The 12020-nt window shown below is 43.7% G+C and overlaps 1 protein-coding gene across 1 annotated transcript in view; it reads right to left on the minus strand.

Moving 5' to 3' along the window:
• The window catches only part of APPL1 (adaptor protein, phosphotyrosine interacting with PH domain and leucine zipper 1), a 73138-nt gene that overhangs the window by 32538 nt on the left and 28580 nt on the right, over positions 1-12020 (minus strand). The window contains exons 9-11 of the mRNA XM_082266500.1: positions 10000-10082; positions 4689-4847; positions 96-284 (exon numbers count right to left, since the gene is read on the minus strand). Of these exons, the coding sequence (XP_082122626.1) occupies positions 96-284; positions 4689-4847; positions 10000-10082 (431 nt within the window). The remainder of the gene's footprint in view (positions 1-95; positions 285-4688; positions 4848-9999; positions 10083-12020) is intronic.

Below are 12020 nucleotides of genomic sequence, written 5' to 3' on the forward strand. Positions count from 1 at the left end.
TTAACGTGTGCATGCCAAATGTTTGCTTTGAGTCTTGCCTGTTCAACTTGTCAGTATAGGTGTATTGTTTTCACCAGATTAATAAAAATACCAACTTTTTGCCATCAAAGGAGGTGATCTGGAAGCAGTATCTCCGATCTTCAGAGTCCACAGCCATCACAGAGCAGTTGTCAATATCCATCACCAGTCCCCCTGCTACATCTCCTCTGGCTTGGCTCATGAGATTTCCTCCCTGAGTGAAGAAATACTGGCGTTCCCAAGATGAGGACACCAGACCCGTCTTACTGAAACAAGAAAACGCACCAGTTAGATAAAATCCAGAAATAAAATGGAAACACTGCAGACAATGCAACTTGTGTATCAAAAGCGTCTGGAAAAAAAAAAAAAAAAAAAGATCACTAGGTGTCCATGGCAACCATTCAGCTACTTCCACTGAATTAAAAATAAAATAATTGAATAAATGGCTGTTATTCCAATCATCTTTTAATATTTGTATTTAATTTTAATGCATAGAAAACAATTCAACAGAATTTATTCCAGAAAATAGTCACCATGTCATACAGTTCTTGTAACCATGGTGAGAACCGGGTATTCCCTAGCTTTGGAGAGAACTTTCTTCTAACTTCCTGTTTGGCTATGGGGCAGGAAGTAAAAGGAAATCTCCCCAATGGGACACAGATGTAAAAAAAAAAAAAAAAAAGTGGTTGAGATGTGTTTTTACTGCCTCTCCACCACTCCCTCTTAAGCTGCAAAGGCAACAGATGGGAGTGTACACATGTTGCAGCCGTGATGCAGCTTAAAGTGGTTGTAAAGGCAGAAGGTTTTTGATCTCAATGCATTGGGATAAAAAAACCTGTGTGCAGCAGCCCCCCCTTATACTTACCTGAGTCCCATCTCGATCCAACAATGTGCATGACAGCCTTGGCTGCCCGAGACTCTCCCTCCTCATTGGCTGAAGCAGCAGCGGGTGCCATTGGCAAGTACCAAGGAGAGAGAGGGGGCGGGCCGGATGACAGCTCCATGTCTGAGAATAGACACAAAGAGCAGTGGCTCAGCTGGGGTGACACCATAGCTAGCTGCTTGCTGTGGGGGCACTCAGCAAGAGGCAGGGGCCAGGAGCACTGGCGTGGGACCCGGGAAGAGGATACAGGCTGCTCTATGCAAAACCACTCTACACAGCAAGTATAACATGTTTTTTATTTTTAAACTAGTGTCACTTTAAGTCACTTCCGACAAGTTTTCCTGACACCAAGAGAAAAAAGTTGCAGGGGAGGGATCTCCAGCACCCAGTCTGTGATTGAACTCTGTTTCTGTGTGCTGTGTGAAGGGGGTGTGTCCCTTCCTGACAATTAGCTCTCAGAGCTCTTCTTACTGAGATCTGCAGAGTAACTATAACTCCCAGCCCACTGCTTTCTGAAAGTTTAGACAAGCTGTATAAATTCTGCTCTTTGAATGGCTGTAGAGAAGAAATTGCTGCAGATAAACAGTTACAACTTCTGCAGGAGGATTTGATTCCTCTCTGAGGCCAGTCACTTCACTGGGAGCCACTTATACCACCAGACTGAATATGTAGCCAGAAAAGGGAAAGTCTGAGCCTACCTGCTCAGCCTTCTCCCCATACATCCTGCCCAGTATGTGTGGGAAGAAAATGATACAAAAATATCATGTATTATAATCTGTATTTTTTCAAAAGCATTATCTGCTGCCTTACTCACCGGACAATAACATGAACACTGCGATGACTTCCATTAGGTGGGTGTGATGCAGAAGCGCTACACCAAACATGAACAGAAATCTAAGCACATTCTTGAAAAAAAAAAAAACCTGTACTAACAGAAAGAAAGGCTGTAATTGGTGGCCTTCTACTGAAAATGCTAGTTCCCTGGCTGTATTTGTGTTCCATAGTTTGTGAGTCATTTACCTAGAACTAGCAAGCAGATAAAGAAAGCCAGCCCTCCTAATCTTAAAGAGGTTGTAAACCCATGAAACTTTTTTTTTTTTTTTGCTGCAACCTGAAAGAGAAACCCATAATGAGCTAGTATGCATCGCATACTAGCTCATTATGAAATACTTACCTAAGAACGAGCCCCCGCCGTGCCGCCTGCTCACCTGTATGACGGGCGATATGTCCAGTCGCCCGTCTTCCGGGATCGCGGCATCCGGCACGCGCGCGGGAGCCGACGGTCACGGCACGGGACTCTGAAGAAAAGGCACCAGTGGCCGTTCCCTTCAGAGCGCATGCGCCAGTGACGTCACTGGCTGCATGTAAGGTAAATATCTCCTAAACGGTACATGTTTAGGAGATATTTACAGTACCTTTAGGTAAGCCTTAATATAGGCTTACCTATAGGTAAAAGTGTCAGAGGAGGGTTTACTTCCTCTTTAATACTTGTTCCAGGCCAATGGCTCCGAAAGCCCTGAAGCTATTGGAGGAGCATATGAGTGAGTCAGTTAAGCATTTTCAGCTGAAGAAATCACTGTGGCAACCTCCATACTTCACATTGTCTGTATAGCAGTCTCTGGCGTCCTCTCTCTCTGTATGAAGCTGTCCCTCTGCGTGGAGCACAGAGTCTAAAATTCTCCCTATACAGGCAACCCTGAGTGTGATATGACAATTTCTTGTCATAATCTGCAGAAGGAAGGCTTCTGGCTCAGTTGTGGGCAAAGCATTATTTACTGGGTGCTGAAAACAAATGTATTCAATAGTGAACGGTTGAAGGGTAGGGTGAGAGGCAGGTCTGCAGATCCAGACTTAAGTAGCTCTCTATCACAGATGACAGACCTTAAACCTGCTGGCTACAAGTTGTAAAATTTGAAATACAGTGGTGGGAAGGTTTTATAAAACTGGTGCACACAGAATCTAGTGCAGCTGTACATAGCAACCAATCTGCTTCCAGGTTTTATTGTCAAAGCTTGACCACTTGCCGACTGCCTAACAAACATTTACTGTGGCAAAGTGACTCTATTGAGTGAAATCACTTACCTGTACGTCATGTTGTGCAATAGGCACTAGGAAGCGCAGGCGCACCTCTGGAGGTGTGATTGGGTGCTGATTGGACAGAGGGGGAGCCAATCAGCGGGTCCAGTGGACCTGATGTCCACCAGCCGTCCGCGATCGTTTCAGAGAGAGGCAGAACGGCGGTCTGCCTATGTAAACAAGACAGATCGCCGTTCTGACAGGGGAAAAGATAGAGATCTTATGTTCCTGCTAAGCAGAAGCACAAATCTCTGTCTTCCCCCAGTCAGAGCAACTCCCACACAGTTAGAAAGCACCTAGGGACACATTCAACCCTTTGATCGCCCCTGATGTTAACCTCTTCCCTGCCAGTGTCATTAGTACAGTAACAGTGCATATTTGTAGCACTGATCCCCAAAAAAGTGTCAGTTAGGTGTCCGCCACAATATTGCAGTCCCGCAAAAAAAAAAAAAATCTCTGATCACCTCCATTACTAGTAAAAAATAAATAAATAGATAAATAAACATACTATAAAAATATCCCACAGTTTGTAGATGTGATAACCAATCAATATATACTTATTGGGATTTTTTTACCCAAAATATGTAGCAAAATATATATTGACCTAAACTGTTAAAGAAATTTGATTTTTTATTTTTATTGGAAAGTATCGTTTGATTTTTTTTTTTTTTCCTCAAAATTGTCGCCCTTTTTTTTTTTATAGCACAAAAATGAAAAATCGCAGCGGTGATCAAATACCACCAAAAGAAATCCCTATTTGTGGGGGGAAAAAAAAGGACATCAATTTTATTTGGGTACAGTATCGCATGATTGCACAATTGTCAATTAAAGTAACGCAGTGCCGTATTGCAAAAAAAATGGCCTGGTCATTAAGGGGGTAAAACCTGCCGAGGCTGAAGTGGTTAACTGAAAAAACTGACGTTAAAAGGGAATTGGTTACTATGCCCAACTGCACCAGCTTCTGTGTCCAACAGTTTTAGTAAATCTCCCCCAATATCTTGCATTAGCTTAAAGATTAACTTCACCGCCTAGAGGTTAATTTTGTTGGTATCCCTTCTTACCAGGACTGCTGGGTTGATCTGAAAGAATATACTCAACCCCCCCCCCCCCCAGCGATTTCAGCTCTGTCCTGCAGTCATCAGATGCAAGCCGTTGCATGCTGAGCCCTACACTGCCATCTTCCTTGGTGATGTCAACAGAAGGCTAGCTGTCTCTTCCAGGTCCTAGCAGCCAATCTCCTTGTGACACCCACTGAGCACAGTGTCTTGAACCTGGTCCAAAGCCACTTGGGGTGCATAATGTAGGTATCCCAGGAGGCTTCAGGCGGGAAGGATATCATTCTCCCTTTGAAGAGAAATTGGAAATGTGGGCTTGTTCACACCAGCAGCATTACCCAACGCAATTGTAATTTCCTGCAGTACAGCATTTTCCCCACATGCAATAATGGATCGCAAAGCACTACAGTGCTAGTTAACAGCATGCAGTCAAAAAAATAAATAAAAATATTTAAAATGCACTTTAATGCGTGTTAAAATGCTTTGCAGTGCAGAACATCACAAGTAATAAAAAAAAAAAAAAGGGAGGACCACTGCATTTGCATTATACGGGTGCTATTGAATGCACAAAGGTGTACACAAGCCCATAGAGATGTCACGATAACATTATAAATCCAGTTAGGAGTAATTCTGATGGCCCATAAGCTTTCTCATACTTGCGTATGTTGAGGTAGCCGGCTTTTCGGGTTAAATTCCGGTTGATGGGAAGTTTCTTTGGGTCTGGATCTGGTAAATATAAAGGCTCACTGGCCACCTCCATGTCCTGAATGGTCTGCTGCATGTTCTCCACATCATTGTCCATCTCCCGGCGGACACTGCCAAGAAACATTACACAGGTTACCTCTCATTCCTATTCATCAATCACAACCCTCTAAAGCAGGGATCCTCAAACTACGGCCCTCCAGCTGTTGCAGAACTACACGTCCCATGAGGCATTGTACAATGCTGACATTAACAGACATGGCTAGGCATGATGGGAATTGTAGTTCCTGAACAGCTGGAGGGTCATAGTTTGAAGACCCCTGCTCTAAAGGATAAATGCACTCAAACACCCAGTAAATGTTGTAAACAACTCAACTACAAACTAAATAGTGTGGTTTTCTGGATTTTATGAAATGTATAAATAAAATAAAAAAACAGAAAGGAAGTCAAATACATTTTATTGAAATATTAATTCTGGAAATGTATGCAACACAAGTGGAACTTCACTCTCCCAAACTACATAAATTATATTTGTATCCTCATTCTGATAGCATTTATAAATTGATAGGGAAGTATAATACAGATTTACTTGTTTTACACTTTTTTTGTTTTTACATTTCTTCAATGACTTCCTGGTTTATAGGCCTAGGCAAATGATGCCATACTGTACATCCTAGGAGTCTTCAGGAGAGGAGGAGGGGTTTTCTCAGCTAAGCACACTCTCCATGCATAAACTTGAGCTGAGGGCAGTAAGTAAAAGCTACAGAAATGACCTGCCCTTACTCAAAATGGGCACAGCCTGAAATGCTAGGGCGTGTTTTTCAAAGTGATTTCTCGCCAAAATAAAGATTGGAGTCATGGATGGGAGAGTTTGCTTTGAATATTAAAAATGAATGAAATAGCGTTTTTTTGGTTTGTGGTGCTCAGATGCAGTAAAGATAAATAGCTCCTCATCTGCTTGACCGTAGCAATGTCCCAAAGCAGTGTTCAGACACCCTGCGCACAGAAGTAATGGCCACCAAAAAGGCCACCCTTTGAGACAAGGTACGCTGGAGAACTGACAACACCAAATTGAGGTCCCACTGCAGCCATGGAGACCGCACTGGGGGGAATCAAGCATCTCACGCCCTGTAGAAAGGTATGCACCAAGTGATTGTGTGGCCAAAGGACGTTGAAAAAAAAACGCCGAGACCTGGCCACTAGGATGACCGGAATCTGTACAGCAGAGAGGGCTGGAACTAATTGTTCTGCCCACCTTAGAATGCCGGCTACTTCCCAAGCCGCCAGGACACGTCTTGTGCCCCCTTGGTGATTGACACAGGCCCCAGCCGTGGCATTGTCCGCTGGAATCCATACAGGACACCCCTGGAGACAACGTGTCCAATGATCCAGAGTCTGATCGCTCAGAGCTCCAGTACATTGATAAGTAGCCTGGACTCTTCCAGAGAACAGACCCTCTGGACACACTCCGTGCCGAGTACGCCTCCCCACTTGGATAGGCTGGCATTTTTGGGGACAACCCAAGAATGGGTTGAATGGGAAGAAATTATTTTCTATGACGAAGTGCCAGAGAATGAAGCCACCCGAACAAGGGACCCTCTCGTACAGGATCAGATTGTCCAGAGATGATTGTTCCATTTTACCAGAATCTCCTTTTGCAGAGATCTCGTGGTGGATGGGGACAAATCCAGAGTCAGGCTCAGATAGTCCAGGCTTGTGGATAGAACCAGAGCAGACTTCTGAAGATTCAGAATCCAACCAAACTCCCTCAGCGATTGCAGAGTAATATCCAAGTTGTCCAACAAAGCAGTCAAAGACCCACCAGTACTGCAATCCCCCGCTAATGCAATAATGCTAGAACCGGGCCAACACTTTTGTGAAGACCCGAGGAGTGGAGGCGAGACCAAAGGGTAACATTACAAATGGATAAGGCTCCTCGCCCACGGCAAAGCGGAGGAAGCGCTGATGGGCGAGACATATTGTGATGTGAAGGTAGGCTTCGTTAATCCCTTGAAGTAAGAGATCCTTTAAGTGATCCGGGCACAGGTGCAGTTTGGAAGGGAAGAACCTTTCTGAAGATATGATCGAAACTCAATCTTGTAGCCGGAGCAAATTATTTTGTGGACCCACTTGTCCTGGATCAGGGAGGTCCTCCACGGATCCAGAAAGCAGCGAAGATGTCCCCCCCCAGATACGGGTGAGGGCGCACCTTCATGCAGAAGAATGACTGTCCACAGGACTGGCAGAAACTTGCCCTGACCAAGACTTCCTGCAACCCCCATAGGAGGCCTGAAAGAGCGTAGGTCCCTTATCGTGAGACCCTAAGGGACGAAAAGGCTGCTTATGAGCCAAAAAGAAAGGTCTCCATCTGCGACAGGACTCCTTACCCTTGGAAGCCTAAGGAAGAAGATTACTCTTTCCCCCTGTGAGGCCTTTGACGATGTCATTCAAGGAAGCTCCAAACAGGCAATGCCAGCCTGTTTGACCAGGAACGCGCTCCACCCCACCCCCATCGCCAGTACAGTACCTAAAAAGGTATGTCTGCCCCGAGGGGGTGGGCAGATGGGGGGCACAGGCCACAATACACTACCGAAACTGGGGGGGGGGGGGCGCAAGCTGGGAGGGAGGGGAGCAAAGGGGTCCAACCATCCCAGGGAGGGGCCCCGCATCTACCCCAAAACCCTCCAGGGGTAGAGGGGGACAGCTACTTACCACACCAGGAACAGGGTGGGTACGGCTCCGTAGAGGACAACGCTCCATCGAAATGTGATTGCTGTCGGCAAGGAGGAAACGCTGTGAAAAAAGTGCCAGGACCAGACATCCCAGCAAGGAACTAGGTCCCTACCCCTGACAAGGCAGAAGAAACTGAAGACCTATAGCAGGAAGTGGGAGTATACCCCCTGGCACTGCCCCATAGGCGTGCTCAAGCTTTTTTCGCTGCCTAGTGTCCTACTCCTGTAGGGGGCAATATAACCATATGGTCACGAAGATGAAGTGCTGTGTCTTTCAATGAACGAAAGAGAAAAACAGATTGATACTTGCCTGCGCTGTGCAATGGAATTGCATATAGCAGCCCTAACTGTTCTCTTCTCGAGTGGGGGACTCAAGCAGGGGAGGTTTCGGGCTGCTCTCTGCAATTCCTGGCTCCTCCTCTCCATTGAGTGTCCTCCATGGAAAGCTGCTTTCTATGGTGGCGCTCGTGCGGTGTCTATAGACACAGACACCAGGACTCAGCCCTGCCTCCTGCTCCCTCGTCATTGGCTTTGATTGACAGCAGTTGGAGCCAATGGTTTCTGCTGCCTCAGCAAAGCCTGCGAGACCAGAAAGTGAGGGGATAAAAGAGCTGCAGATAGGCACAGCGTTGGATCAAATAAAAGCTCAGATAAGTAAAAGAAAGGGGGGGTTGATGCCTCAACATTTATCTTAATGCAAGGAATGCATTTAGCAAGAAAAAAAAAAAATAGGCTTTAGAACCACTTTAAACATTTCATATATTTTGTATTTTCAATTTTGAATAAAATATGGGTTGATGAAATTTGCAAATCAGGGCATTCTGTTTTATCTAGATTTTACACAGCATCCCAACTTTTAATTTGGTATTGGGGTTCTAGATATTTAACAAATACTGCTGTCCTTTCAGACTAAAAAGGGTTTTTATAATCCTATGTACATTAGGATAGTGCAATAACAAAATAAAATATCACAATTACAATTAAAGTGGCACTCCAGGCTCGAACCAACTAAGCTTAAAACTGCTCCCATCCCTTTTTAACTTCTATACTAACTTAATTGTAGAAGGAAGATGCTTATACTTACATATTCAGAGAGCGCTCTGGTCCAGACACATGATTGGCTTCCAGCGGCCAACTTCAGGGGAGAGTAGAGACAGCTAAAAATGACTGTTCCATAGTAAGCCTAGGGGTGACGTCACTGCCGAAGCATTCATCTATTGTGGTCCATCTCTCCTCTCTCTTGAAGGCGGCTGCTGGGGAGATCACATGACCAGACCAGAGCGCCCTGAGAATAGGTAAGTATAAGCATCTTCCTTATACAGAGTAGTTGGTATACGAGTTAAAAGGGGGTAGTATGGTTTTTAACCGGTTGCCGACCGACTATATACTGCGGCGGTCAGCCCCGGCCAGGCAGAGTGACGCATGGGTACGTCACTCGCCTGTCACTGACTTGAGAGCCAATTGCGGGCAGGCACGCGCCCGCCGAGGCACGCGCCTGCCGCGGCTCGTTCACTGACAAGTCAGTGCGTGTGACCGGCGGACCCGATGTCCGCCGGTCACACTACGATCGCTCCGGTGAAGGGAGAAAGGCGGAGCGGCTTATGTAAACAAGCCGCCCGTCATTCTCCCTGGTGTAAAAATGAAGATCAGACGGTTCTACTATGTAGGACCGTTGATCTTTGTTTTTACACCAATAGCCATGTCCCTATACAGTTAGAATCACGCCCCTAGGACACACTTAACCCCTCCCTCTCCAATACAGTTAACCCCTTCCCTGCCAGTGTCATTTTTGCAGTAACAGTGCATATGTATAGCACTGATTACTGCAGTAATGTCACTGGTAACCCCAAAAGTGTCAAAAATGTCAGTCAAGGGTCCGATCTGTCCGCCGCAATGTCGCAGTACCGAAAAAAAAAAAAAAAAAAAAAAAAAAAAAAAAAATCGCAGATCGCCGCCATTACGCGTTAAAAAAAAAAAAACACCAAAAATGACAAAAATCTTTCCCTTTGTTAGTAAACGCGATAACTTTTGCGCAAACCATACGCTTTTTGCGATTTTTTTTTACCAAACATATGTAGCATGTAGCATAAAACAAATTGGCTGAAAATGTTAAAAAATTTTGATTTTTACATTTTTTTTGGGGAATTTCATATAAAAAAATGTGAAAAATATTGTTATTTTTGCAAAATTTACGCTGTTTTTTTGTTTATAGCGCATGATCAAAAAAAAAAAAAAAAAAAAAAAAAAAAAAAAAATCGCACAGGTGATCAAATACCACCAAAAGAAAGCTCTGTTTGTGGGAAAAAAAGGACGTCAAATTCGTTTAGGTACAGCGTCGCACGACCGCGCAATTGTCCGTTAAAGTCACGCAGTAAAAAAAAAAAAAAAAAAAAAAAAGAAAAAAAATAAAAAAAAAAATTGCAAAAAACCCCCTGGTCTTTTAGCAGTCAAATCCTCTGGGGCTTAAGTGGTTAAGCTTAGTTAAGTCTAGCCTTGAAGTCCACCTGAAAAAAGACTCACACACAACACTTACTTTTGCACACTAGTTGAGATGTTGGACAAGAACTCTTCTAACTGGTCATTAAGGTTTTCAGAGCCCATTTTGAAAAAACTTATCTGTGAAAATAAATGTATAAAAAAGCACCATAAAAACATCTGATGAGATTTGCAGTATTGTGTTTTATGCTGAACTCCAGGCAAAAATCTAAACAGATTGATAAAATACATACATGTGTGTTTAGGGCCTGTAAAACCATAGTCATTAAATTAATAAAACCGCCTTCCTACTGTAGACTATTGGAAATCATAAATCAACCAGATCATTCCTTAGGAAAAGTAATGTATGGGAATAGTAACTGTCCTTAAATGCCATAAAATGTGATAACTATGGTGCATCTCTACTCTCACTCTAAGCTCGGTGTGGCCCCCCTCTGATAGAAAATGTACAACTCTTTTTTTTTTACACTGCATATCTGGATTCAGATGACTTTATGTACTTCGTATAACTGTGAATTTAAAAAAAACAGTTTTAAATAAATACATTTAGTTGAGGTTTTATATGCCAAAGTATCTGTATAAGCAGGTTGCCTGTCTTCTGATCCAGGCAGCACTACTGAGGCAACACAGCAAGATCAGTGACCTCACTTTTCTCTACTGCAGAAAAAGAAAAACAGCTTGGTCACCAGCCTGTAATTGGACAATGAGCGCCGGTTCACATTTGTGCGATGACAGACATTGCATGTGATTTGCAGGACACTGCTGTGCAAATCACATGCAATGTCTGTGCGATGTGAATTTAGCCATACAGATTGTTTGGCTGAATTTGCATCGGATTCGGACACAACTCGCACAGGACACTTTTTTGGGTCTGCACCAGCATCAGATCGCATGGGTATTCACACCTATGCGATCCGATTCATGCTCGAACTGACAGTTCGCACTGCGATACGCAAACTGATCTGGGGGTGTCGTTAACTTTGTATTGACACCCCCAGCGATTCGCATATGGCAGTGTGAACTGCCTGCGAGTTTAATGCGATGCGGGAACCCACAGTGGATTTGCAGGGTTCCCACATCGCATATGTGTGAACCAGGACGGAAGGAGAAGTAGCACACTGATGAGGTCTTCACCCTGCTCTCTCCTCCTGTGAGTTCAAACCCGCTGCCAACGCAGTGAAAATCATCTTACTGCAGACTGGTTTAGAGTGCTACCCCTTCCTCAGTGTGAATACTGCTGTGCAAGAGGTTAGAGGATAGGCGTTTATGCTAGTTCTATGTAAAAATATATTTAATCACTTTTTAGGAATACAAAACTTGAATAAATAGTGTACATGTCTTTCATAATACGTTAGTGATCCAGGATGAAAAAAACAAATATGTATGGATCATATGTTTAATGTCAATTGCATTGCAGATTAGTGGTTAGAATGTTGACAATGCAGCACTGTGGTTTTGGGTTCAGTTTCCACAGGGACAACTATCTGCATGGAGTTTGTATGTTCTCCCAAATTATGTCTGAGTTTTCAGGACAACGTATATGGTATCTCATAGGGATTCATTAAAAATGCCTACACGGCCCAATACCCAAGGGACACCAACCCAAAATAATTAAAAAAATATGCAAAAGGAAAAAGGGAAAGGGGAAGGGGAAAAGAGTAAATGGTGGACCCTGGGTATATTAATTATCTCCACAAATCTAAAACAATATAGTAAAGTATCAAAACTGTTTATTCGTACATGAAAACACTATCAAAATAACATCAAGAATGCAAGGGGGCACAAGTGCAAATCCTCCCCATAGATAAAACCTGGAAACACAATATATACATAAGACGATCTGATATGATAGTAGGGGTACCACATCAGGTTGGCCTACAGGTTTCACGGTATATAGCCGCTTCTTTGGGGCTTCTTCCTTAGTGTCTGACCCATCATATCTAGTCTATATAGATAAACACAAATTAATACATGTAACATAATAAATATTTACATGACAATACAGAACTAAAAAGCAAAAAACATGCACCAAGAAAACCGCGCTTAACCCTATCCCAT

This window comes from Pelophylax lessonae (assembly GCF_965119305.1).
Source record: "Pelophylax lessonae genome assembly, chromosome: 8".
Taxonomy (NCBI): domain Eukaryota; kingdom Metazoa; phylum Chordata; class Amphibia; order Anura; family Ranidae; genus Pelophylax; species Pelophylax lessonae.